General features: G+C 46.7%; 7 protein-coding genes across 7 annotated transcripts, besides 1 other annotated feature; 3 read left to right on the top strand and 4 right to left on the bottom strand.

The window, feature by feature from the left end:
- Positions 1-63: 63 nt before the first annotated feature.
- Positions 64-1,857, top strand: TGAM01_v205684 (hypothetical protein; the record flags this gene model as incomplete). Its single annotated transcript, XM_018810443.1, has 1 exon — positions 64-1,857. The coding sequence occupies one exon, from the start codon at positions 64-66 to the stop codon at positions 1,855-1,857; it is 1,794 nt and encodes a 597-aa protein (XP_018656336.1).
- Positions 1,858-5,314: 3,457 nt separating this feature from the next.
- Positions 5,315-6,649, top strand: TGAM01_v205683 (hypothetical protein; the record flags this gene model as incomplete). Its single annotated transcript, XM_018810444.1, has 1 exon — positions 5,315-6,649. The coding sequence occupies one exon, from the start codon at positions 5,315-5,317 to the stop codon at positions 6,647-6,649; it is 1,335 nt and encodes a 444-aa protein (XP_018656337.1).
- An 880-nt stretch (positions 6,650-7,529) lies between these two features.
- Positions 7,530-7,613: a sequence feature (Short protein (TGAM01_v205682, PON25388.1) was converted to a misc_feature.).
- Positions 7,614-8,088: 475 nt separating this feature from the next.
- On the top strand, positions 8,089-9,327 carry TGAM01_v205681 (hypothetical protein; the record flags this gene model as incomplete). Its single annotated transcript, XM_018810445.1, has 1 exon — positions 8,089-9,327. The coding sequence occupies one exon, from the start codon at positions 8,089-8,091 to the stop codon at positions 9,325-9,327; it is 1,239 nt and encodes a 412-aa protein (XP_018656338.1).
- A 2,232-nt stretch (positions 9,328-11,559) lies between these two features.
- On the bottom strand, positions 11,560-12,177 carry TGAM01_v205680 (hypothetical protein; the record flags this gene model as incomplete). The annotated part of the gene is made up of 2 exons (XM_018810446.1): positions 11,560-11,690; positions 11,958-12,177. The coding sequence occupies 2 exons, from the start codon at positions 12,175-12,177 to the stop codon at positions 11,560-11,562; spliced, it is 351 nt and encodes a 116-aa protein (XP_018656339.1).
- Positions 12,178-12,983: 806 nt separating this feature from the next.
- On the bottom strand, positions 12,984-13,823 carry TGAM01_v205679 (SnoaL-like polyketide cyclase; the record flags this gene model as incomplete). Its single annotated transcript, XM_018810447.1, has 1 exon — positions 12,984-13,823. The coding sequence occupies one exon, from the start codon at positions 13,821-13,823 to the stop codon at positions 12,984-12,986; it is 840 nt and encodes a 279-aa protein (XP_018656340.1).
- A 917-nt stretch (positions 13,824-14,740) lies between these two features.
- On the bottom strand, positions 14,741-15,573 carry TGAM01_v205678 (hypothetical protein; the record flags this gene model as incomplete). The annotated part of the gene is made up of 3 exons (XM_018810448.1): positions 14,741-14,757; positions 14,813-15,425; positions 15,499-15,573. 3 exons carry the CDS (start codon positions 15,571-15,573, stop codon positions 14,741-14,743), a joined length of 705 nt encoding a protein of 234 aa, XP_018656341.1.
- A 7,749-nt stretch (positions 15,574-23,322) lies between these two features.
- On the bottom strand, positions 23,323-26,504 carry TGAM01_v205677 (hypothetical protein; the record flags this gene model as incomplete). The annotated part of the gene is made up of 3 exons (XM_018810451.2): positions 23,323-25,264; positions 25,322-26,129; positions 26,204-26,504. The coding sequence occupies 3 exons, from the start codon at positions 26,502-26,504 to the stop codon at positions 23,323-23,325; spliced, it is 3,051 nt and encodes a 1,016-aa protein (XP_018656344.2).
- Positions 26,505-27,830: the final 1,326 nt, after the last annotated feature.

The following is a 27,830-nucleotide window of genomic DNA, read 5'->3' as shown; positions in this document are numbered from 1 at the left end:
TCAGTCAGTATTGAAAGAAAAAGTCGAGTCAAACAGCTTCAATTCACAATTGAAACGGCCGCAATGAGCATCTATCTGGCTCGCATCCGCGAACGAGATGATGGAACCCTGTACGTTGAGCGGAAGCAGGCGTCTACAACCGAAGAATTTTATGTCGCCATTTCTCACGTTTGGGGAGACCCGTCTACCATTCAAACACATAATATCTCTGGAATAGGACCAGTCCAACTAAGTCCCGGAAAGACAGACATTCTGAACATACTAAAAAGGCCAGACATCTGTGGCCATGACTGGTTCTGGATGGACCTGTTTTGCATTGACCAAAGGGCTGAGTCTCCAATTAGTATCTCTTCTCAACTCATGGCAATTCCGATAATTTATAAATCGAGTCGCGTTGTCATCGTGCTTATAGAGTCACCTGTCTGCCAACAATGGGCAAGCAGTGCAGAGCAAGCCGCTCACGAAGGCCTTGTTGACAACCAAGTTTTCAAAATTGAGGAAGCCAGTCACGCGAGGAAATGTGCCAATCTTTCGCTAATGGATCCCTGGTTTGATCGCTTATGGACCCGACAGGAAGGTCTTTATGCTATGAATCTGAAGATGATCTTTCTCAATAAAACAGTCTGCGCTCGTCTAACGACTGTCCTGCCTCCTTTGGAGCGTTATAAAATGGAAAGAAAGGCCATTGCCAAACGAGAAGCCGCATTAAGCTTCATCTATGATAAGCTGGCATATCATGGAATCTTCTCAGACAAAGGGGATGCAAGCATGAATGCTTATCTTGACCTCCTATACAAGAGGCAATTTAGCGTTTCGCAGTATGGTGGCAAAATCGGCCCCGTGGGCAATTACATGCCGATTATGGAGGCGTGGAGAAGTGGACGAATGACGGCAAAGCCACGGGATTATGTCCTCGCTGTTTTCCCAGATATAGAAGGATACCGAGCGCCGCAAAATCCCCGACGCTTGTCTTTCAGCCAGCTACTGGAGGATGCTTGTGAGCAATTCGGAGGCGATACGAGCAATGGATTCAAACTCTTGCCCAAAATTCCCAAGAGTTTGGTGACTACAATGCCCAGCGATTCTGAACAACCTTGGGCTTTGGATAATCCGACGGATGTAACCGAGGCTCTCGATCCCATATTGATGATGACGAATGAATTCCTGGTAGAGAGGCAAACAACATTCAGCGGCCTTGATTTTGGCGCGGAAGGAAATGCAGATAGCAAACCTAGTGTTCAAATTTGTCCCATGAATATCCGAAACGAAGAGGAGCTGGAAAAACTGATTACGATTTGCGAAAGAAATACAAATCTTGTCCTGCATGTCAGCTTATCACCGCCGTCGGGTCCTTTCTTAGGATCTGACCGGCAACTCAATGACGAGCGAAACATCCTACATCGGTTTTTAGCAATACGGTTTGCAGAATCAGCATTGAACCAATACAGGTCTGATCCGATCTATCGTGATACAGCCAAAGTTATAGCGCCTATCGGCAAGCTTGTACGCCATGGAAATGTGAACACAGAGAAGCTCCAGCTCGAAGGGAAGGTTTTCCAGCAAGAGCTGAAGATGTTTCTTATCTGTCTCATTTGTGGAACCACAATATCTTGTGCAGTCGAGATATCAAAGCATCTCGACTTGGTCATGTTCACTGTTGTAGGGATGCAGGCGATTAAGGAAATACCGGGCTTAGTGAGCCGATCAGTCTTGAAATCAGTTGATCAAATCAGCATAAGCGTAAAGCCTCATGCATTTGAATCTTTCTTAGGCTACTTATTCTTTATGGTAGGAGGGGCAGGGAACCATGAAGTTCTTGTTGGCAAAAGCATGCTTCCAAAGGAGTGCATAGTATAATCTAGGCTGCCTCTTCATAGACCATCACCCAAACTCACCGGAACTCATAGTGGAACAAATAGAAGCCAGATTGAAACAGACTTCTGATTTATCTTTAGCCATGTAGATAGATGTAGTGCACAACTGCGATGACCCTAAACATTTCAGCATGCATGGAGAAATACCAAATATCTAGCCGGGCTGTGGAGTCATAAACTGCTCGAAGAACTCTTATGAATAAAGACTCGGAATCTGTCACTATGATACCCCCGGCTCGAGATGCATCCTATTCGGGCGATTTGAAAGAACCTTGCGGGCGTTCACAAACACCATTGTCCAGTCTTCTTTCCCTTTTCCTTGTGCCCCCCTCCTTCACTTTCTTTTTCTTCCTCTTCGTTTCCTCGTGTTTCCTTTCATACCAATTATTATTTCACGTCTTTTACGCTCTCTTTCAGTCTCATTATCCTCATTGCAGTCCCACCATTTCTTCTCTTCCTCCCATAGTTCTCCCGGAAAGAATTCATCTCTCAGTGCTTTACCCCAGCCCGGATATTTCATCTCCAACTCTATCAGCGACCACATGACTTTTGACTCGCCAAATATCTCTTTAGTATTAGATTTTGACTCCGATTGTGGCATGACTTTCGATTGTTTCAGCTTAATGTGGATTCCCAGAGCTTTAGGTCGGCGGGGTATAGCCGGCACGATAATGTTATGTAGTATGCCGATTCCACTAACGGTAAGAAGATACTATGTATGAAGCTGGATGCCGGTATAAGTGATTAGCAGAACTAACTATAACAGTGATAACATAAATGTAAGATAGTGTGTTGAAGACATCTCCGAGGCCCGACCGGCCGCAAGGTCCTCCAGATCGAGCACATTTTCGGTGCCTTTGATAATGATAACAGTTGAAGATCCATTGCCTGCCGTAAGCGCCACAGATTTAGGCTTTTCTGTCTTTTGAGCCTTCCACTTCTCTTCTCGCTATTGTGGCAACAATACTGAGAAATATAATAACACAGTTTTAGAAACTGTAGAGAGTAGAATTGCCTAATTACCGTAAAGGCCGAGAGGTATAGTAGCAATACTAAGCTGGATTAATGAGATAAAATAGCCACTCCACTAAGCCAGATCGCGTACTGGTACTCCAGGCTTAAAGCCTTTTCGCCATTTATACACTGCGATGCAAAGAGGAACGAAATCCTGCTGGTGTTAACATAGGCTCTGCACTGTCGTGATTCTTCTCTTCATCTAAAGGCCCAGCATCTGCTCTACCCCCTTTCAATGGAGGATACAAGCTATTCCATACTTCATCAGGCATCTAGTATTCGTACGTCTTAACCAACCGGCTAAGTAGCCATAAGTTATTAGATTGACGATACCCTAACTTTAGATTAATAACTATTAATTGCACTTCCGGCTGGCAGCTTATCGGTTTATTCTCTCTAATAGCAGATAGCAGAGCTAACACTGCGTAGGCAACCCAGCTAAAGAAAAGGTAATAGGGTTAGGTGGCATAGTTATGCCGCCCGCCATAGCAGCGCATGCGAGTTATATTACATTACCGCTAACAATAAGGAGTATTAAGAAGATATTATCTAGTTAAGGCCACCGATTAGCGAACTTATTGCTAGATGCTTAATATAGTTGAGGCATATTATAGCAAGCATTAGATAATGCTGAATAAGTCGGGTTTAGAAGTTGAGAGATTAGGAAGGAATGCCAGGGTTCGAAGATGCCGTGTGATGGAGTGGTATGTTTCATGCAGGCGACAGCCTTGCGAGGCGTAACTCTCGTTATCATTGATTATATTATATGAATTAGCCAATCATCAAAGGTCGGTATGAAGGATACTGATCGCTCTACATAACTTGCGAAATAATCCTCCATAATCAGACAGAGCAACATCACTCATCTTACATCTAACTGCAGAGTTATTAGTAGTCTCGCCATTACCGATGATTCTTAATTTCATTTATATACACAAACTAGAATGTCCTCATTTGAATAGTTTTAGCAAGTGGCCAGCACAGATAACCATGACCACAATCGCCTGGGTTCTTATGCATACATCTTTGCGACAAAGATCACGACTGCTTATTGCTCACTGCTACCCCGATTGCCTGCCCACATTAACCGGGACTAGGGTACTCAAGTAGTAAATTATATATCACTGAGTATTTTCTATAGTTTATTGTTACAGCGAGTATCTTTGAAATTAGCTCTTTAGTATACAATGTTGAAACCTAGCAAGAGAGGCTGACTCTTCACAACAGTTGCAAAATACAAGGAATTGAAGCTTTTGTTGCGGCTGGCCGGGTACTTGGTTATCGTCTACCTCGATGCGACCATAGTCTTGGGCATCGACGGACTTTGCAGGAATTGGTTCGCGGCCCAATCTATTCGAGTTTGCTATCTGATCCATGGCCATAGGTTGGGAGCTACACAATACATGTATTCAGAGATATTTGTGGGCCTATTATTTTTTAACGTCTTCGGTGTGTTGCAACTGGTGGGGCTGGACAAACAATAACGATTGCCTGCAGCAGGTTCCCAGTACATGGGCCTCTGTAAATTGGTATAAAATATTCCGCAATTTCCAAGGGAGGTGTGCTACCCAAAGGTCCACACACTCTCAAAGTACAATCTAACACACCAGGCACAACATACTCGTATACCCCGCGGCCGTAAGGCAGCAACAGTAGCATCCAGACTACTACACTTTGACAAGGCCGAATACAACCTCCCCCGCAGCTCGAAAGAAACAGGAACCTCACAATTAAAGAGTGAAATGTTGAACAATAATCTCCTTACCTAGTTACTCAGAAAGAGGTACCCTGGCAATTCACTTTGTTACAACTACTCACTCCTAGTGTTATGTTATACACCAACTTCACCTACACCCTGCTCCTATTCCCAATACATAGAGGGGCGAAGAAGGCAAAGTAGTTTCCGAAGCTCTGGATCTCTACCTTATATAAACTGTTTCTAAATGGCACATCTACCTGATCCTCAAGCTCGGCGACGAGTCATCTCAGGCATTCCATCTTATCTACCGGGATATCCGAAACGCATATCCGAAAAGACAAAGGCCATAGAGAGCCTTCTATCGCCAAAAGTCCCCCTGGAAGGCGCAACACCAAAAGAGATTTGTACGATATCGTTTGACGAACTCTCACACGGTCACCATGCGATCAACTTCATGTTTTCCGCAACGCCCGAACGCTATCGTCTTATCAATTGCTCAAAAGTCATCTAAGATCGAAGCCTCCAAATTATAGAATTCACAGATTTCCCGCGCCTTTGCTATGCTGCTCTCTCCTATGTCTGGCAAGGGAACTTTCCAGTCGATGGCCCTAAGCTAGAAACATCGGAGTTTTCCGTCCTTGGCGCAGGTCTCGATGTTCTCTTCGATGCATGTACGGCGGCCATAGCTTGTGGCGCATCCTTCATCTGGTTGGATCGACTGTGTATCATGCAATTAAGCAAAAAGGACAAGCTGTGGCAGATTCGAGAGATGTACCGAATATATTCCTTTGCCACTGTCTGTATTGTCATCCCCGGCGGGCTGCGTGCTCTGGTGTCTTTGGCCGAAGAGACGCTATGGATTCATCGGGCTTGGACGCTGCAAGAGGTTGTAGCTCCTCCCTCGTGCGCCGTCTTATTTGCCTGGACACTTAAAGCCGGCGAGATAGAAATGAAGGTTGCGGGTGAGCGAGGAAGCGAGCCTATAGAGATAGTCACCCCTGGGAGGTCGGCCATGGTGAGCTTGGACGCTGCCCTGACCATGTGTGTTGCTGGATCCTTCACATTCATTTCGAGTGACGCCAACCAAGTTTCGTCATCCATTCAAATGCATTGCAGGCTATTTGGAGGGCCACACGATAAACAACCAGTTGCCCAACTCCCCACGAAAATGGTGTCAACCGCAAATTCTGATATCCAGCTCCCCCATGTCTCAGCACTTATCTTTGCCATAGACGCGCATCTTGATACGGAAGAAATGCGTGAATTTTGCATCTGGCAGTGCGCATTTGTGCGCACATCGTCACGCCCGGTCGACGTGGTCTTCAGCATCATGGGCCTTCTCGGTGTCACGCTGGACCCAAAAGCCTTTGGTGTGGGCGATAGACTCAGTGCCACGATTGCGCTCGCCAGAGAGATCCTTGGCCAAGGCCGCAGTGCCAGTTGGCTTGGCATGTCTGTAGGTTTGCCGCCATGCTCAAGTCTATCGACATTTCCCATTTTCCCGCGGACCTCTGTGGCCGGTCGTGCTACCTATGCTCTCCCCAATGGCGATGAGCGGTTGATTCAGCTGACAGAAGCCGTCTACCCGAATGAAATAGGCATGTTCCCGCCGCTTACAGGATCAATGGACGAATATGGCTACTTTACATTCGAGGCGCTGGCAGCTGTTGCTGTTGCCGCTCCCCCATCAACCATCTTGCCCGCCAGTTTCTTATACAATGACCCAAATATTCCTACAGCACTAAGAGCAAGCGACGGGTCAACCTGGGAAATTCATCCTGACTTGGTCACCGCAAATGGCTTGGACGGTGAGGCCATTGTTTCGCATAAATCGCAGTCATTCGCCGTCATGCTAGGTTTTTTCAATATAATGCCGGCAGAAGCGAGAGGTAACAATCTTCGCGCTATGATAGTGGAAGAGCACGCCCAGAACCGCTACCACGTGCGTTCTTACTTTGTGATGCACTGTGGTGCGCTTCAATGGACATCCAAATGGAAGCGGCGCTCTTTCTGCGTGGGTGGGCCCGATATCATCAAGAGCCCCGGACAATTAGTGTCTTGAAATGAGCCATGAACCCTCATCTCAAGGGAGGGCTATTGGGTACCAGTGCTCAAATTGACTGTTGCATCCCAACCTAGGTAGCTTATGTATGTGTAGAGCCATGGTTGCTGGACCTTGCAAGTTCTCTTTTCCGATGTTCTTATAGACAAATTCTGAGGCACATACAATCACAACTAATTGAAAATATAGGGTCCATTAAGCTATTCCCCCCCCCTTTGGGTCAAATGCTTTCCATCTTACTACCTACCTACCTACCTAGGTACCTAAGGTAGTAGGTAATGCTGAAAAGGAACAAAGTACATAGACTGTTAGTGCAGTGGCTATCATCCGAAACAAGTCCTAGCTTCGGCTACTCCCGTCGCATCTCAGCTTAATTTCTGTTGATCCACTCGGCTGATTCTGAGTGGACTATTGAACTCGCCGTAATCAGCCATCCCGCGGGGTTCTAAACTGTCAAGGCCAGTAATTCTGGGAACACTGGCTCCTTCATAATCAAGCTCACTGTAGGCCTAATCACTCCATTTGCTCTGGAGATCTACTGTTGAGAAGCTTAGTATGGCAATGTTATTGATACTCTTCTTGCCTACAAAAGATAGAAAAAGGATGGTGAATCATCTACATAAAGAATTATTCGGTTAATATCCTGATAATAATGAAGCAAGTCAATATTTGAACCATTGCCATATCCTGTGAACAAGGGTGAATGGTTGCAAGTGACCAATCCACATGCATCTAGTCCCATTCAAATTGGTTAAACTGTGTTAGAACCTTTTTTTTTTTTCCAACTTAGCTGTGATGAAATCAACCAAAGAATCATCTTCCCCCACAGAAATCCAGCCATATTTCAACCCTTAATTCTGGTCCACTCAAAGCAGAGGGAATGATTTACGTTTGGCTCGTCATCCTGCAGTGCGCCCACACATATACAAGGAGGGTACTACATGTAATCCAGAGTATCTACTAGGTAGGTATTCTATCTTACATCCAATAGTTCACTTTATAGCTTGAATTCGGCGCATTGTCCACAAACAAACAATTGCGGTATTCATGCGCTTGCTAAGCAAATAACTCATACTGACACTAGAAGAAAGATGTAGGCTGCCGACGGGCTTGATTGGAAGTCTTACGCGACGCGAAACCAAAAGAGGTTTCCCAGCACACACTTCATCGTCTGTCCTGCCAGTGTGATTGGCCCATGTATATGGCGCGCACGTGAAATATTAGCATCGGTAAATCATGCAGGACTTGCATCACATATCGCAGTTTACAAGTTTCTCTGCTTTGCAAACAAGTGCCCATTTGTGCTCTCCTTCAAGAACCGCACCCGCAGTGACTCGCGCTGGACACAAGTCCCACCATTCAGCATTTGCAAGTTCATTCGGCTGGGAGAGTACATGCAGCCTATAGCTTGGCCGTTACCAAGGTCAGACGTCTAAATCATGCAAGACTCTACAGCAGAATCGCAACGGCAACAATGGACGGCACCGGGCGATATCTTCTCCGTGTTACTGATCCTAGGGGGTGATGTTGTGCAGCTGGCACTTGCCAGCCTCGCGGGCGGATATCTCACGCCATTGACCTTTTCCTTCGGCTCAGTTGCCTACGCAATCTCGGCTGTGCTCTCGGCGATTGGAGAGAACCGCCTCATGAGATGTCCGCCGGAAGTATCGCTGCAGATCATCAATCTCAAGTCCGGCTACCGAAGAGCCAACCAGTCATGGGTCCTGGGACGATTGTTCCAGACGTATACTTTCTGGATGCCCAAAGATGTGGCAGAAAAGGCCAACAACGTGTGTGCCTTCAAGGTTCCTGCCGACGAGGAAGCTAGATCCAGCACGACGGACATGCAAATACACCGAGCTGCCCTCTGCATCGCGATATATAACTGGTCTGATAGCCGATCGGTCGGTATCCCCTCACGGGACTGGGTGTGGTGGAGCGGCGTGGCCATGACGGCCATACAGCTAGGAATTAGTGCCATTCCCCTTGGTGTAGAAGGCGACTGGTCTATTTTGCTCGTAACGGCAGCCGGCAACATATTATCATACGCCTCCGGATCGCTCCCGCAATGGCGGCGGGAGAAATGGGACGCCCAAAAGCTGAATGCCGAGAAACAGGTTGCCTTGACACGTGGGAATGGCTCACATCATGTTATCATCGTGCACGGGCTGAGGGGCGAGCTGGACTTGGAAGCCCTGGCAGCTGGATGGACTTCCGACATGACGTCTACACGATTCTTTACTTTCGTCCTCGCCATAATGTGGCTGGCTCTTCTGATAACGAGCACTGGCATCAAAACAAACACGTGGTATCTGCTTGCTATAGGGGGTTTAGGGATGCTTCACAATCTCTTAGTTGCTGGCACCCCGCGATATCCGCCGTCGCTTGGCCTTCCAATAGAGCTTGTGAAGATATCATCAGAGCACGGTGAAATCCCTGCAGTCTTTGGCGAGGAAAAGGTCATGTGGACACTGATGGAATTGGAACAGAAGTATGAAAATCACGGGCGGTCACTTCTCGAGGAGTTCTTTCCTGGTAGGCTCAACGAATGGGAAGAGAAGTGGTGGGCGGAATCGGACCCGCTGAAAAGACACAGGCTGTTAAAGGAAACGAAACGCCGTGTTAATCAGTCTAACACTGAAGCTATAAAAGCCCCAGCTCATATGAATGTCAGTTAACCCTGTTATCAATTTAATGAGAATCATCACCAATTTTTTATTTGTTTTGTATTCATCTTGCAATAATAGAATTTGGGAAGACCAGTCGTAAATGTAACACAGGACCTTTACGTACTAGGGTCAACAGTATAAGCCTCGCATGAGATTTTGGTGCGCTGATTATGCAGCCTGCCATCTTCTATCGGTCCACACTGAGCGGCATACTCGAGCGCCGATACAGAAGTCGTACTGAGATAGTCATTGATAGAGGGGCACCAACATATTAAGATTACCTTAACTGTGAATTCTGTGATCTTTACAACCCAGCATGGATTGGCTAACTGGCCCATCAACAGCTTGTTTCCATTGACCGAGTACGTATTCTAGTCAGATGTGACCATAAGTGGAAGAGTAACCTGGCCTTGAGTTATTCTTTCATTATTTATGTTTTTATTCTTTTGGTACTGAGTCTTTTTGGCATAGATGCGCTCTCCTCGAACATACTATCACCGCCAAATGTTGTCTAATGACATGTGAAGACCTGTTTCGATGTGAGTAATGAATCAGACACATTAGTGGCGGAACGGAGGAGCGCGTCGGTGATGCGTTGGACAAGTCCCACGATTTCCTATATCAGTGCATTTTTACGGTTGTAACACGTCACCACTACCTTTTGCTAGCTATAGCGCCAGTCCTGCGTCCGGTGAGATTGCGAATGCAATTTTCATGTAAGTTAGAATTGATAATAGCTCAATGCTGGCTATACCGAGATCAGCGATTACATGCATCCCACAATAAGTGTATGGTGGTTCAGGAAGATTCTCAAGGGGTCAAAACAAAAAGGCTGCATGCATATAACAAGAGGGGAAACTGTGTGTAGCCTTTGTACAGACAGAATTGACGCTTTAAGAGGCGACACGTGCACAGTGTTCAGAGGAAGCGGATGTGACAAGGGTATCTCAGAAAAGAGTATGGATAGCAAGATTCCTGCTTTGCGGTTACCCACGTCGGATTAAAAGAAAAAAAAAAGTACTTAGCTGTTAAGTTGGTACCGTTGAAAATGATATAACCATGTGGTGCTATAATAGGTATGCTATCTGAACTGTTGGTTCAGTTTGCTTCGGAAAACAGAGCCATGTGGCTCCGAATTTAGAACCCCAAGACTCCAAAAATGACAGACCCTGAACCTCGATAAAGAACTTGGCGGGACCCCGAATTCTCCACTACCTATGGTCGTATGTGATTGAGGAGAAGCTACAGTTGTCTATAACCAAGTACTGAGTCATGAATCTTTACCATTGCCCACTTATGTTACGCAACTACAGCTTTACCCACCAAGAGTATAGGAGAGCTGCTGGAGCCGTGCTTGAAGCTGTAAGCGACTCCCGCTAGTTTATTCTCTTGACATGCGTATAGCAAATAGTTCATCTACATCCGGCTACTGCGCTGTATTTTAATCACTTCAGCCGCCACAGGGATAACTACTCACTTCGTATATAGGAGATTAAAAACGCACTTATCGGACCTGTCAACAGGGAACGTATCTATATATATGACCATGGGTGACTATGGGAGTATATAACTTGGAGGATATACCAAAAGAGCAATTTACTTCACCATAATACAAAGATACTGTGGTGGCGACTAAAATGCAAACGAAGTTAGAGTTTTAAGAAACTGGAGGTACAAAGAAAGACTTAGTTAGCCTTTTAGTTGACATTGATGCTTGTAAAGTCAAGCCTTGGCTTAGAAGAACGGATCTTGTTAAGCATACCAAGATGCATCATTGTCCCATCCACCACAACTCAAACGCGACAACATTGTCTGCCCCCGGAGAAACAGTAAAACAGCCTTTGAATCCCTTAAGTACAGGTGTATTTGCTGTACCAGGGACATACGAAAATATTCGACAATTCGGGTACGGCCTAACAAGCCGGAAAAAAACTACCTGTCAGCAAGTACTAATTACCAGAGCACCGGAGCAATAGAAGGAGGAATGGGGGAATGGCATACATGACACCGTTGAAAGTGGCCCCTGTAACAGAGCAATTCATAAGAATGCCTCGCACATGTACTTCAGTCATTCCAAAGTTGCATATTATCTTGTAGCAGCCGGGTTGGCAGGGCCCGCCAGAACTCGTGCAGCTTTGGAAATCCGCAACTCCATAGGCATCTACCTGGAGCCGCTTTCTAACCATGAGAATCGGTGAGTTTCCAGAAGAACCAGCGTTGGATAACACCATGGCTCCGGAATTATTCGCCTGAGACACGGCTGCTTGACTTTGAGAAGGAAAAGACGATGAAGATGACGGGAAGAGTGGCATTTGCTGAATCGGTTGCGCTTGCGATAGGCGTTGGTATTGCTGAGAGAGTATCGTCATGGTCTGATCGCGCCCAGTGCTAGACTCTCCGAAAATAGAATCATGATTGGGATGAATCACATGGCTAGGATTGTCTCGCTGGCTCCTTAGGAGATCGATTTCTACCCTTTGAGCGTGGATTAACTGATCTTTTAAACCAGATATTCCTATCTCTGTAAAAAGCATCAGCGAACTTGAATCTAATATAGTGACACTCGAGCACATTCTCTTTATTCTTCGCAGTCTTTAACATTGTCTTTTTTCCTCTCTCTCTTGAAGCGAGTTACTTACCGTCGCCCCGTTGGAATGCGCCACCTCCTCGCCGGAAGTGCTCCTGGAACTGACTATTCAACATCGGACCAATACTCTGTAAATGAGTCTGCAACAAAGTATTCTTCCGTTCGCTCGTTCGCTTCGCCCTGCGTTTGCGCCACGATCTGTACTCAACAGCGACAGCGCACCACGCGGATATGATGCTGGGCACGAGAGCCACGATTTCGAGGCCAGACATGTTTGATGAGTCTTCCACCCAAAGGCGCTTTGCACGAAGATGTACTCAGATGCAGTAATAGTATGAGATAGTGCGACAGACTGGCTATGGTTATTGCACGTCAGCTTGCCTGAGATTATAACTCCACTAATATACCAGTGCGACATCAAAAAAAGCCATCAAATTGCATCTGTCTTCCACACCTCGGCGGTTGGTTTCGCAAAGTCGCTAGTTCTTATACAACATTGTTTCAACAGCCGCTGGCCAAGGCGCAGAGCAAAGAGTGGTAGTTCTGAAGTTTCGCCCTAAATGTTGAGGTGGTTGCCTGATCCTTCGTGGCGGTGCTAATCATCGATAACCAAGTCAACAACCGCTACAAAAGGATTTAGCCGCTGATGGATTTGAGACGCCTTAGGAATAGTCATAGAACAGCCTGGTTTGCGTTTTGCGTGGCCAAGTGTATATTAAAAAGATAGATTTAGCTTGCCGCGCAGTCACAGAAGCGCTCGCAGTTAACCCAATGCCATCTTGAACATGACGTGGTGATTTAAGAACATAATAAAACAGTTAATAGAATTTCAGCTCATAATTCTCGATGAATAAGCGAGGTCTACGTTGAGCGCTCACTGATGATGATTTGACATGTCCCAGCAGATTGAAAGGCCGCCTTGATATCGCGCACTACTAATTGCTACAATGACCTCGCGAGTTTAATTAAGAGTGCAAATGAGGGGTCACGAAAGTGTAATTCCATCCGTACTGTAAAGTAAACGAAGGATTGAATCTCAGTTGTCTATCCTACTATGTCAGTTTATCAGCGTGCTGCCTCATTCGATAGCCCTCTCGCTTTCTACTACTGATATTATCGCCCCGAGTTTCCCATCCCCATTAATGAAATGAATAACGTAATTGTATTGTTGAAACAGTTGGCCTGGCAAAAAGCCTTTGTAGGGTTTGGCAACTCGTCCAGTGACGAAATAAGCAGAACCAACCCGCTGGTGTTCTTCGTCAACAACCAGCCCGTCAACTTCCACTTTCAACTCTGTGAGGGCGTCTTGTAAGACAAGATTCTGTTGAATTATCTCCTCTGCCTTGACCTTTTGTATCCCATTAAACAATACTTCTGGAGCACTATATTCGAGAATAGATTCCCTGGCATTGTCTTTGGTTACACATTCGATGAATTTTATAAATTTCTCCTTCAACCCGGTCACTTGCTCAGGAAGCTCATAGCCGTATCCTGTATCGAATGGCGTCCGGGTAAGGCTTTCGACTTGGTTCTTTATCGACTCTTTATCCGTAGCTGTCAAGATTCGCAGAACTTTACCATCCTTGTACTCATAAAACGTGAGTTCCGAAAACTCAAAGGGGCGTCCAGAGGGCTTGATTCCCATAAACTCTTGCTTGAGGGTGCCACGCACGATCAGGCGACCGAAAACGAAGCTGTTGCTTTTATCGGCAAATACCTGGTCCACCGTGACATGTAGGTCGGGGAGCGCTTTAAATCCTTCCTTCGCTTGATTGACATACTGCTCGGCGGTTTGAGGCCGGTGATTCCGAGTCAGCTCTGGATGAAGCCTGGCCGTGATTGTGGCCCAATCTTGCTTGGCGAGAGCCGCTACATGGCCGCGAAATAGAGAGACGATGTCATCTGTGGCGCTGCTCATGGTAGCGTAATGTTTTGTAGCCGTTATATATATAGATGACTCAATATATAGAAAACAAAACTCAGAATACAATCAAATAGAGATATATTCTGCTATCAACAGTATATTTGTACTCGTAGATTCTTGAACCCCTCATTTCAGCGGGCGTTGTTTCTATCTAAGCGTCTCAAGTGCCCGTATTTTGCTGTTTAGCTTACAAATATAAGCGAAAAACGGCTCCATGCTGCTTACATGCACTTCCGTCTAGCGCATTAGGCGAGTTTTACGGGTCTCAGATAGCATTCACACAGGCCTACACTCTAAAAAGCCGCAGCCGCCCGAAACAGAAAGATATCGAGCTGCGGTAAAGAAGTTGATGGCACGCTAACTTTGCCACTGCCTGTAGCCAAATAGTACCATTTATACATAGACTCCTCTCATAAGCCATAGTCTACCAATTACTTGATACGGTCGTAAGTGCTTATTTTTGGAAGGCGCTTATACCCAATCCTCGTCTTTAGTACACTCAAACATTAATGCTTGTTGTAAATCCCATTGTGCCTCACAATCTATTACCTAGGGTAAGGATAGGATCCCCATCTAGCTTATAGAGTGAATCAAACTAAATCGGTTATTGACTAATAAAGCTACCTATAATATATATTATCCCGCCCTACTGCCAACTTATAATAAACATCAATTGGACTTTGTATCAGTAACTAAAACAAATACAAGCCCCAAGATCAATACAAATTACACTTAGTTTGTTGAAAACACGTACAAGCAGAACCTTTTCAAATCAATTTAGTCTATTCTTTCACTCCTATTGCTAGCGCTCTAATCTCTACCATTGTCCATCTATATCCCCTATACTTCGCCAGTCACAGACAGTTCATACCGCCTACACTGCCAGAAAAAATGCTTCAGATATCTAGCCTTTATGCAGAGTCAAGACCTAAGTCACAAGGTTAGAATCTTTGACAGAATACCTCGAGAGTTACCAAACTTACCAAGTGCCTGAGCAATGGCGATACCAACACCCTGGGCAGAGTTGGGGTTCTGGCCGGTGATGATTCGTCCATCAACGACGACCTGCTCCTTCCATAGGGCATCTGCTTTAACATAGGTGCCACCTACGCGCTTGATTTCATCCTCGAGCAGAGCTGGCATGGCCTCGGACAGCTTGATGGCGTCTTCTTCGGCGTTGCTGAAGCCAGTGGCCCTGCGGCCGCTGAGGAGCGGCTTTCCGTCCACAACGGCGTTCACGAAAGCGATGGGGCCGTGGCAGACAGCTGCAACAACCTTGCCGGCATTGTAGAATTCTTCAATCAGCTTGATGGAGTCCTGGTCGTTGACGAGGTCGAACATGGGGCCGTGGCCACCGGGGTAGAAAATGGCATCAAACTCGGATGCCTTTCCGTGGAAATCCTTGAGGGCAGCGGTCTGCTCCCAAAGGTTCTTCTTGGTTTCATAGAACTTGACCGAGGCATCGTCCTTGAAGTTCTTCACAGATACTTCGTCAATGGGAGCATGGCCACCAGCAGGGGAAGCAACGACGATTTCGGCTCTGGGCTTTGCCTCATCTGGACCAATCAGGTGGAAGTAAGGGCGGGCAAACTCAGGCTGAGAATTTGACGTGTGAGTAACTGTTTCCAAGAAAAAAAACTCAAGGGACAGCGGCTGGGAAACTACTAACCAAGTACCATCCAGTAGGTGCACCATTGTTCATCTTAGCTCGGCTAGTGAGAACGAAGAGGATTCTGGGAGACATTTTGAATGGTTGTAAATGTTGTAGAAATTGGATTGAAATGCTTCAAATAGAGTTGTAGTAGAGTTGTAGTAGACGAGATACTTGGAATGTTGGATGATGAATGTTTCAATTGATGCATGGCTCCTGCTTGCCTTTTATATTTCATGTTGTTATACTTGCCAAAGAGCAGTAGAGTACATCTTCGCACAAGACTAACATGAGTGCTGGCTTGACGTCACGAAACAAGCCGTTCTACAGCCATCGCAACTCTTTCTAGATGGTTTGCTCAATAAGCACATCCCGCTAAATGGAATCATTGAAGATAATATTCCATAGGACATATATTTGGAACTCTATAGCTATACTAAATCGTCGTTGCCAATTGACCCTTTCATTGTTGTCTGCTTTCTAAGCGCCCCTTGGTGGGGCAGAGTCCAAACATCGGAAGTTGCCGCACCGAGCGACGGAACTATCCCGACTTGTGAACATAGAGTTGGGTTAGTTGAATGTCCAACTGCAGAGACAGAAATATATGGAAGATGTGCCTTAGCTACCTGCCAACATGTTGAATGCGGGGTTTTCCGTCTCTGGAGACAGCCGTATTGACTGCATTCGAAACAGCAGTGTTGGCTTCGATCTCCGGAGGCAGAAATGAGCAGTTGTTTTGTAGGTAATAGGGCTGCAAAAGAGGTAGTCAATAGTTGTTCGCTTTTCATTTTGCTACTAGAAATTAATTTAGTTTTTATTCGCCTATAATAAATTCTCTTAATTTTCTCCAGCCTATGGACAAAACGAATTTATTTTCATTTTGTTTTCTTAAAGGCAATGAAGATGCGAAAACTAATAGTAGTACTGAAAAAACCAAAAATAGTTCTGTTACTAAGACAGTTGGTAATAGTAACTAGACAAAAGGGAGACTGGTGATTGGACTCGGATTGGCTTTGCCTATTATGAAATAGGGATTTCCTACCAAGAGCCCAAATTCCTATAGAAAGAGCTCAAGAAAAACGGGCCCTGCGCACATGTATCATGCATGTCTATATAACACGTAGAGTACGCTCTTCGCATTTTTCGAAATATCCTCTGCCCCCCATTTCATCTGTTAATGAGTGGAAGAGTCCAACTCGCCAGTACTCATTCGCCTCTCCCGTCGGATAAAGAAGGAGCCCGTGCAAGACCTCAAGCGGTTGAGCCTCATTATTGTCTTGCCGCTCTTGTGGTGTTCTGGAGAATGCACTTGGTTTATCCGTATAGCCACTGGAAGTGAGCAGCATGATAATTTTCTGGATACCTTCTCCACCAGCCTCTGAATGCTGTTTGCCACACTCATCTGTCTCTCTCCAATCAAGAGCGCACTGTGCAACATATCGCCCACCTTCTGAAGCTAGCCACTCATTTTGAAGGCTATAATAAGGCGTTTTAAGAGGCAGCTTTTGGAGTTTTGCACCTGGGATGCTACTGACCTTCCCACGAAGCAAGAGATGCCCACTTCGTACACGTCCATAAGTCTCTGATCCTTGAATGCCTGCTTCAGCTTCTAGAACGGCACATTCAAGCTGCATCGCGTCAGATCCGTCCCAGAGCAGGGCAGCGCGACGACTTGCCCAAGACCAAGAGGGTGCAATATATTTGGCTGAGCATGCCAAATCGCTCATTAGACTACCAAAGGTTTTACGCTTCTTCCTCTGGATTTTCCAAAGCAAGCCACGATGAAGATCATTCTTCCACAAACCAGCCAAGTATACATCCTCGCCAGCGATACGCTTGGCATAAGAAGACACGGCTGGCAGTCGATCAGCCTCAAATGTGAGTAGTTTTTCAGAATAATCAACGATTGAATCGTACCAGGCGTCGTAATCATGACCAGACAACAACCCAGATGATGACTGAGTCTTGCGTAGCTTGGCAGTTTGAACGCGGTCAAGTGTATCATCGATTATCTTATCCTCAGTTTTCATAACATCAAGAGGCTGAAAAGAATCCCAATACATCATCATATGGCCAAAATATAGCTTCCTGGTTGCAAACATGTCCTCTTGAAATGTCCAGCCGCGGGCCCGCCAAGGCGATTTCCTAAGTTCCAGATCTATGGGTGCGTTTGAGAAAGTCGGCGAGGAGCGTATTGCGAATTCTGCATTGTCATAAGAGAAAGGTATGTGACGGATAAAGAATGAGCCACTGATATTTCCCTCAATAGAGTGGTGCATGTATTGGATCTTGAGGCTTGGATTTCGTTCAAGGAAGCCCTCATCACATGTTGATGTACAGAGCGGTATTATTGTTACCAAGGCATTCTGATAGATTTCCGCCATCAGCTTCGACTCTGTCTCCCAGTCTGAAACATCGTCTTGAATGATACAAAGCGCGTCAATCCATATATACTTGACGCCCAATGCTCGCGCGATACGTACTGTATCTTGATAAGTTTTGGGCATAGTATGATAAGATATACAGCTCTTTAGATAAGCGTAATTGCTTTTTGTCGTCTTGAGTGAAGGAGCTTTCGGTCCCCAGCAGTAGCTAAGTGCCAAGTATGGTTGAGGCTCCTCGTCCGCTTGAGAGTGGCTCTCTACAAGACGGATCGAGCCTGACTCCTTCCTGCTCTCCACGTAAATCAGTCTGGTGGGCCGATAAATTGCTTCAAAGGCTTTTGACTTATTGTTGCCAAAAACCCATTGCTTCAAAGTCAATATACCGGATGGAGAAATCACATTGTCTGGGATACGGTTGGAACAAATGTCGAAGATTGAAGCGCATTCGTCTAAAAAACGGCTGATGTTAGAGGAAAATGCCATTACTTGGGCGTGAAGAATTGTTACAAGTCATACCCGTAGGGCTGGCAGTGACCCTGAAAGTAAGGTAATCGAATTTATGTGTACGGCTCCAAAGGGAGGGGCTATGAATAGTGAATGCTGATAACCCATGGTTCCAGTGATGGCATATCTTGACGATCTGGATCGTGTCATCAGGCAGACGCTGTAATGGAAATTGTTGAAAGTGCCAGATCATAGCATTTCGAAGCAGAGCACAAAATCCACAGCCAGAATTCGCAGATGCGCCGAGCCCAGGAAGCAGCGGGACGACATCTTGTCGACTATATGCTAGAGTTCCCTTATACCCAGGAACATCTGCTTCTAGTTCTGATGGCTCGTCCCTATTAGGGCTTCTAGTGCGAATGAGACGTACATCTGCTAGCTGTAGAACGCTACAAAACTCGCATAATGCCCGATAATCGCTTGGATTAGATTTCGTCACGGAAGAGAAATTGTAAAAAAATGTTTCTTCGGGAGGTGTTTTTAAACGGATTAGCTCTGTAACAGCGGGAGTTCTGGCAAAGTCCTCATGCAAAACGTCAAAATCTCGAAAAGTGAGAAGGTTCGGCATAATTTGAAATGCTTTAGGAGGATTGAATGTTGCAGCTAGATCAGAGGCGAGTGAATGAGTATGTGTGATGGAGTTTGATCTGAGGACCACGACACTGTGGGAAATGCCTCAGCTCCCCACTGCTGCCTAATCGAGCTGACGGCAGCACAGAAGAAAATGTACGCAATCTATGAATTATTGTTTATTCATCAAGTGTTAATTATAATAACCCCACCTAAAGTATTCAGCTAATTGTTACAACCCGGCCTGACTCTTGTAAAGAAGACACTGAAGCGCATTGGTAGAACTTGACCGAACCCCGACTTCTCCACTACCCATGGTCGTATGTGCTTGAATTAACAGCAGTTTAACTTATATTCGGCTTTTACATATGAGCTGCCTGCTGAGATATACCTTGACCTGTATGTGCAATACGGAGTGTAAGAGCCGTCATTGTCTGGTCACCGTGCCGTGACTGATCCATAACCGCTTCTACTGGAAACTTCATGTTTGCCGTAGGCAAGTGAGCATGGAATTGTTGAAAATGAAGAACGATTGTAATCTCTCCTTGAGTGAAGATGTTTCGGGATTTCTGTAGGGATACATCGGGCGAAACAATGAAATCTGTTCATGAATACCGTAGACTATGTATTATGCTTTCCAGCATCGGACTGACCATGATGTCGTATCCAAGATCATTGCTTTGCCTTTGTGGCATTCTCATTTACAAGGACCATGAGTCGATTCAATGCCCTCTGGTCGTTGCCACTTTCAAACTGCTCTTCATTTGTCTCGTCATCTAGTAAGAGCGAGCCATACTTGTGGTCTATATGCCCATATGCCAGCCACCGCAAGCTTGGGTCGGCCTTGAGCTTTCGCCGAATCTCTCGGAAAGTTTCAGGCTCGTCCTCGAACCGATAATCGGGCTCAAGCTCGCCTTCATCCCGGAGATAGCTGATTCCAGCTTTCAACTCGGTGAGCGCTGGTTCTGCCTTGTAGACCGCATCAAAAAACTCGGTCCACGTCATGCCATTGTCTGCCCAGTCATACTCGGCCGAGGTATTGTCTGCCGGGTCAATGATACCCCCACTAACACAGTCCCTGATATCGAGAGACTTGAGAATTCGAGTGTGGCCCTGTATGAATGAAACCAACTCCGGGCCAACGAAACACCTTCTAATCTTGAGCGATTCCAATAGTGGAAGATCTCCCGGCTTGAGCGCAAGCGGAGTATAATTGGGCCCCTCAAGGCCGATGGGATCCGACACAATGATAGTGAGGTGTTTCAGTTGCGTCATATGATGTAAGAAAGAATTATCCAGGCCAGAAAGGAACTCTTATATCCCACCACTGTATTGGCCATCGAACCTCCACGTTTGTCTAAGCCGAGGAAGTTGAAGCTTGCAGACTCTAACCGGGAGAGAAATTGCCGGAACTCTTGTGAGCGGAAAGTAGACGTCCACTTGGCAACACACTCGTCTATGATAAGCTCTCTCACATGCATATTGGCTGCCAGCGCCCGCCAAGTCTCGTTCATAAGAGCCCGCCAATGCCATGCCCCTTCCCTCTCTCGGATGTATTCTTCGGTTTCCGCGTCTTGGGATGTCCATATTGATCCTCCTTCAAAGGCATCCCAGGCTTCCCCATTGTTATTCTCAAAGCCAAAGCGGACACTGACAGTCTTTAAATTCGGAGTCAGATGGCCTTGCAAGACCTTGACTGCGGGTGGTGGGAGGGCAGGTGGATTTATCTCGACACTGAGCCCGCAGTGAGATTCGAACTCGATGCTGGTTGTGTACTGGCCGTGAGCTTCGACGGCGCTCAGTACAGATTGCGCAACTCTCTCCTCGTTTGTGAGGCGAATTGTCTTGAAGACGTCTGGCGCCAATCGAGCTCGCCAATTTTTGCAAGTAGCACTGAGGCTAATTTTGTCACCGACTCCGAGGAGTTGGAGGACCTGAGAAGCCAATTCCTGTGGAAGAGCTGAAAGAGATGCCATCTTGGATCTACCTGGGCACGTCCATGAATGCGAGCTGGAGCAACTTCGTGTTCATCGAACTGGATACCGCGTAGCTCAACACACAATCATGTGATCGTGATGTATGTGATACGCTGTTGCCTTGCCTGGTGTGGCTCTTTAAATCTTGTATCGCTGATCATCTTGAAGGCTGCATGTTTAGGCAGAGACTCACGTTAACGGATAGATACGCAAAGGCTGGGCGGGGCTACGCTCCATGCTATGAGAACCCCGCGTTTTGCTTACCAGGCTGGGGCTGGGGTTGGCCGCAGGCAGCACCAAACCAAGAAGTGGAAGACATTGAATTTTAGAGGGAGTACTGTGCATTGTCTGTAGTAGTTTGTGTCTGTTCAAATACACGTATTATTTAGCTGGCTTGTATTAATACCTGGGTTGGTTATGGTCGTGAGCGAGGCGCAGTAACATTGCCGGGTATTGGCATTTGATCAGATAAGTGCAGCTAGATAGGGATTGCTAGGCCCCGCCGCCATAAATGATGCATTGCTCAGGAGGAATCGAGTCCTCGCGTCTTTAAGCCGCCGGTTCACCAGAGTCTTCTTCAGCCACAACGCCGTACTTGTCATACTAGAGCTTCTTCATTACTTCATAGAGGAGTAGATAGTGACGTTCACGATGAACCATATTGTGGCGCTGCTGGCGCAGGATCTCAACCGTGTCAGAGATTAGATCGTCACCCTCCTGTAGTAGATCGTAGCTTGCAAGAGCTCCAAGGTTTAGCTCTCTGATAAGGTGATCAAGAGCAATGAACACGCTCGTCCGACCAATGCCGTCGTTGCAGTGAATAATGCGTGGATTAGACGGCGCATTATGTTGCCACGACAACTTCATTACTTCCACAAAGTAGTCTAGGTGATTCATATTAAAAGGATCATAGGCGTCCCAGTTCTTGTAGAAAAAATGCCAGACTACACGCGGTTCCTCTTATCCATGCACATGCAGCAACAGCTTAGACATCTCAGTGCCGCCGCTTAACATCTCATGAGAGACAACGCGAACGCGAAGTTTTGCGCTCCAATTGTCGCCCCATTCATTTGATTCGTTAAAGTCCCAAGGCTTTGTGTTGTCAGGAACATACTGAGGGCTCATATATGTCGCTAGCTCATACATGGTTGTAATTTGAACAATTACTGCCGGTGATGATGTTTGCTCGGCAACCATGCGCCAGACGTGGTCAATGGACGCTCGAGTAGGGCCTTGCATCGCGATATAGCGCAGTGGAGGTTGGCTCGGATCACATGGAGATGTCAAAGTGATAGGAGAGGCGTTGACGTAGTCGGACGTATTCTCAGGCACCTGTAGCTTGATACGATTTTGTACAAAAGGCTGGACATCATCGTAGCGATCCATCTTTGTGTGGTTATCTAGCTGCGTGTAAACAGCCCATCGCGCTTCTCCCAAGTTGTCGTCTCGTATATCTTGCGCCTGTCGGGCTCGCCCGGCCTGGCTCCGCATCTGGAACTGACGTTTCAAATCTGCGCAGTCCCGTGCAACATTAGTAAAGCCAGTTCTATTTTTGTGATTGCAAGGAACATGTATAATGTTCAAGGGAGATGTTACGCACCTTGCTCTGAGAGCGAGAGAAACGCTGGCAAGACGTGCGGCTGGCTGTCGTTGATGATGGGGATGCAGTTTTTGCAAACTCGGAGAGAGCCCGAATAAGTATTTATTTCAGCTTCCTTTCCATCACCATTTCCAGTTTCTCCTCTCTCCAACAAATCCGCCAAGTAACTCAAGTCGTCTCTAGCGCGGAAATTCTTCTCAAGGATCGATTTTACCGCCTCCCACCCCCGCTGCGGCATCTTGTATGCTTGCGCAAGGAGAAACTGCACCGTAGGCTCATTGATGAGTAGCGGCCCTAAAATCTCCCTGGCCATGATGACAACATCTTCTTTCTGATCTTGCTTCCTCTGTCTGTTAGGAGTTGATATGACAGCAGTGCACCTGTAATCAAAGAACAAGCCGCAGGCTCGACAGCAGTGCTTGGCTTGGAGCGGTTCAAATGAAGTCTTGCAAAGAAAACACTCTTTTCTTGTATCGCCTACCATCGGTATATTTCTGGCCGGAATTTGTTTTCGCATTTTGTCTAGCCGGACGCTGATCTTGTCCGACGCTTCCCGGAGATCGGCTATGATACTCAAGCTGCAGATACTACTAGACTCCAACTGCTGAGGAGTAGATTCTTTAGCGAAATGATGAAAATAAATCGAATCAAGGGCAGAAGTGCTAATCAGACTGGCATCGGCTGTTATAAGGCCGTCAGACGAGCTCCTTGGAACTGAGTATATCTGAATAGGAGGCGACGGAACACCATCTTGAGCCTCTACAGCTGTCGACGGCGTCATTGGTGTTGCATTTGGCGAAGGTCCAAGTTACATTTCGGCGCCTTTATCAAGCAACATGTTAGCTGCCACTTCATATCCCCTTTCCATAGCCCATAATAGGGGCGTCTGGCCGAGTGTTTGTTTGAACCAAGTCTCTGCATCCTCATCAATAAGCAGTTGGGTTATGGCCTCATCTATGGTGTATAAGGTCCTTAGAGACCATGAAAGTGGTCGACGTCTTGCAATGAGATTGTGATATAGCTCGATGGCCGAGCCGATATATTCTAATTCTTCTTCGATGACTTGCGCCGAGACTTGTTTTCGCTCAAGTTCTAGCACTTTTTCCACGAAAAGAATCGCCAGTGTAAAGACTCCATTAGCTTTCTTAATAATGATTGGCAAAATATTAGTTGCGCGCAGTGTAGCTTCAGAAATTTGATCCCGTATGTGCATTACCATATCACCTTGGTTCTCGTTCTCGGGATATATTTGCAAGGAAATGTTTGGATCCAAGTGCATATGACTATGACCGGTCAGGCACACATGGGCCTTTTTCGAGCTGGCAGATGAGGGGGGGATTAAAGCCTCGAGTTCTTCAGTAAGACAGACGACATTCTCTTGACTGCATACTTCCAGAGCGTCAAGAAACAACCAGATACTGTCAGACTGGCAGATTCTTGAAACAGCTATTACAAAGAATAGCCGCAGCACATCTGGGTCCCAGTGCCATGGTTCACCTGTTTCTCTGCTTTGCTTGCATCTCTGTTCGAAGGTTCTAATAAGTTCAGGTAATGTATCGGGGGCCTGCTCGAGAACTTGATAGAGAAGAGACTGGTAAAGGTCGTGCCGAGCCTTTTGGAGCTCATCGCCATCGCGTCTGAAGTTAAAAGAGAGGACAATATCGCTGGTTCCAGAATTGGTCTTATTTCGATGTTTTGCAAGAAGACGGTTTAGTAACGAGGTTTTTCCTGAACCCGGTCTACCGTTTATCCAGAGCAGCGTATGGTGACCAGCAACCCAGTCCAAATATTCCTTGCGCTCAAATACCCACTCGCCTGTGATCTTCGTGATGGGATGGAAGTGGCTAATCTCCGTGTCTATCTCTGGAACGGCTAGCGATCTCATACAATCTTGGAAAGCCTGTGAATCCTCAATCGGGTTATATGCACTAAGAGCCTCGGCTATTTTAGATATCGATGGTGAAATATCGTGAGATTGTGGTGAAAGCGATGCGATGAACGATCGAAGATGCTCGTCTCCGATAAAATACTCATCTGGCACCGGGGAGCTATCGTATACAGCAGAAGTGGGAAACAGCTCCTTCCAGAGATCCGGGTCTGTATCATATGGGAGTGTCAGTGTTGGAATATATACCTGGGTGTCCATGTCTTCCGGCGTTACTGTAATCGATACATCTGTCAAAACATCTGTGATACTTCTTCCTCGACTTTTGCAATCACAGTCTTTTTGGTCACAAATCTCCGGAAACTCCCCTAGACCTTCGATGTCTTCAATGTTGGCACTTTGGCCCGTGACAGCAAAGCTTTTGAGGTCGTCGTCTTCGTCCAAGATATCCTCTCGGTACGGAGGAAGGAAAAGGGCGATATCCTGCATATGCTGTTTAATGTGTTTTCGCAACGCCTTTTGAGCCTCTAGAGTATCCGAGTCTGGGAAGAGCTTTTCAATAACATCGGGATAGCCCCCACAGAAAGGGCAGCTGTCAAACAAGAACGGGCCTTTGCGTCGACTCGCTTTCTTCATGATAGATTCCATTTCAGCGGACATTTCTCCGTGCCGTGCAAGATGACGTTCAAACTCTGTTTCATCAAACTCCTCGTGCTTCCCGTCTGGCATATCGATATGGTATCGCTCTTCGAGATGGCTCTGCAAGTGATCTAACAGGCCATCAAAAGAGTTGGGTACATCAAATGGCGCTTTACATTTCTCCAAGGTGCAGAAATACGGCTCGAAATCTTGAATGACATGCTGGCTGTTGCATGACTCAACTTATTAGCCTTGGGAAATCTGAGAAGCAGCTGAAACTCACCTCCAGCGCTCTTTCCCTGCCTCATGGGCACGAAAATCCAGTCGACAATATGGACACTGAAAACTATCGCCACAGAGTTTAGGAGGTGGCGGGAATCCGGGATGCCGCAGCGCTACAGAGGCCACGCTCTCTGCGCGTTCTTGGTGCCTTGGCTGAGGCTGTATATCGAGTTTGGTATTCACGGTAGCTGAATAGACGGTGTACTGATCATGTGAGACACGTTGACTGAATGCATCTGCATCGTCTTCCTTTGTGTTGAATACATGCGCTGGCTCATCGGTGCCTTTAGCAGATGGAACTTTGACAGGTGAGGGTTGCGGCTGATGAACAGTCGCTCCAACGGCTCTCTTCTTTTGGTGCTCCGCGAGGTAATCGAAGCGAATTCTGCGCCTAGCGAACGATTCCCCTATTCTCTGTCGAAATGTCTCAGACGCGGACGGAAAGTAACTTTTAGCTGCTCGGTTTGCGAGTTCCTTGTACGCTTCATAAGCCCATTTGGGGGCTTCTTTCTGTCGATAAACTTCTATCCGCTCCCGTCGGTGTTTGGCTCCCGCGCGGTCAATTTGTAGTGCGTGGCCATGTAGTCGATCGATTGTGTCTTCGACATGTGTTCGTAACGCTGCATGGCGTTTCTCAGACGCTGAAAGGGCATTCTCGATGACGCCCTTTGCCTCCGCCTCTGCCTCCGACTTTTCAGAAGAGGAGAGAGACATGAAGGAGAGAGATGATGAATCTGACTGAGAATCATCACCTAAACCATCATGGTCGTTGAGCGCATGTTCGGGTTCTTTGTCGGGTTGTCGCAGTTCTAATTATGGTTGCTGCAGTCAGCACCCATCAACGACCCCTCCATTTATAGCATGGGAATAGAGAGACGACAACCTGCAAGGTCATGTTCCAGCGACTGAAGGAGCTGCGTTAGAAGCTCAAAAATCCCTGGTATATCCTTTAATCTCACATCAATGGCTCTCAGACCCTCGCCGTAGACTCCAACTTTGGTGCACCATAGGTTAAATTCGGCAGATTGACGAGAGGCCCAGTACATGTACCCTTCTCCAGCTTTAGTAGCATCCTCTTGAGATTCCCCTTCCTTCAATAGCTCTTGTAGATGTATCTGGCATGCCAGCGCGACATGTCCGAGATTTGAGGTGTCTTCAGACACGGCCTCGAAGCCCCGGTTCATCGTGTCCTGTGATGCCCAATGCCCCGACAAAAATGTCGCCTTATTATGAAACCAAAGTCTGTTCAAATTGGGTCTTGGCGTCCAGTTGTTAGTAGATAGACAGGTCCTAGTAGTGGTCTGACAGCAGAGCCTCAAAATACATGCATGGCGACAGGGTTGTGGGCGGAGAAGATCCTTATGGCGGGGCAGCAGGATTGCCTGTACATGCATCAACTCCAATTAAATGGAACTCCAACTTCGATTCTCACCAAGCCACACTCATCTGGCCATTTCTTGCATCTCAAATTTATCGCTTTCTCTGCTACAGAACGGCATTTAAGTTTAATGTGGCAGCTGGAGCTTCTCTCTTGGGTGGTGCCCGCCTTTGGGGCACTCGCCAAAGAGTTCATTGACAGCGGACCAGACGCTCAAGACTGCTATTCCGACTTGGTAAATATAGGATTGGCGGTATCTACATCTCGCGGAGAATGGAATTCTGGCCTCGAAGACGAACATGTTAGCAGGCTGTTAAAAGCCCTTGAGAGCCGAATCCCCAATAGACGGATGCCTTTTATCTTCTCCATGCCGAGTAAGGTAGGTTTCAAGCATGCCACTTGGCGATTCTCACGTCCATGATTGAGGTTGCTTACCATCATCAAATAGGTCAGCGATATGCAGCATGATAAGTCGGGCAAGTTTCCTCGCCTAGACAAGCTTGCCGAATGCATCCGGTCGGAAGATTTAGGAGGCTATGATGAATGCTTCGAATTACAGGGCCAGTCAAGCGAGCTTCGCAATCGATACTTGAGCATCATCGGCCGCAGCACTCCTCTGTTTCATAAGGAAGAGAAGAGGTGTAAAGCAGAACGCGACAAGTTTCTCAAACGGATTAGAAGAGCCACAGAGCATCTCTTGGACGTGTATTTTCGGACCCCCTGTGGAATAGCTGAGCAGTTTGATCTCTCCAGGCATCCGAGCTATGGCATGAAAGACATAGCTGACAGAACGTATGGCCTCTTAGAGCGGCATTGGAAATGCCATTGCGTTCAGCGGGCGAGGCCATATGGGTTAAGAGAGGCGAGACTCAATCTGTTTACGCACCGCCGATTGGTATCAAGAGCGACACAGCAGGAAATTACAGCGCATAACACTCTGGCTCAATTCGAAGTTCTATTACCTGTTTGTAAAGATAATGTCGAGTGGAAAGTGACGAATGTTGAGGTCGTCAAGCCTCGGTGAGTTGGAAGCTTACAAGATGGGAATTTACTATGCATCTCTGACTCGAGTGCAGACCCGAAACGTCGGTATCAAGAGCTCGGCAGTCCGTCAACAACGACATTTGCCACC

The sequence above is a fragment of the Trichoderma gamsii genome (assembly GCF_001481775.2).
Source record: "Trichoderma gamsii strain T6085 chromosome Unknown Scaffold_18.2, whole genome shotgun sequence".
NCBI lineage: Eukaryota > Fungi > Ascomycota > Sordariomycetes > Hypocreales > Hypocreaceae > Trichoderma > Trichoderma gamsii.
This window is presented reverse-complemented; position numbering and strand designations above follow the sequence as displayed.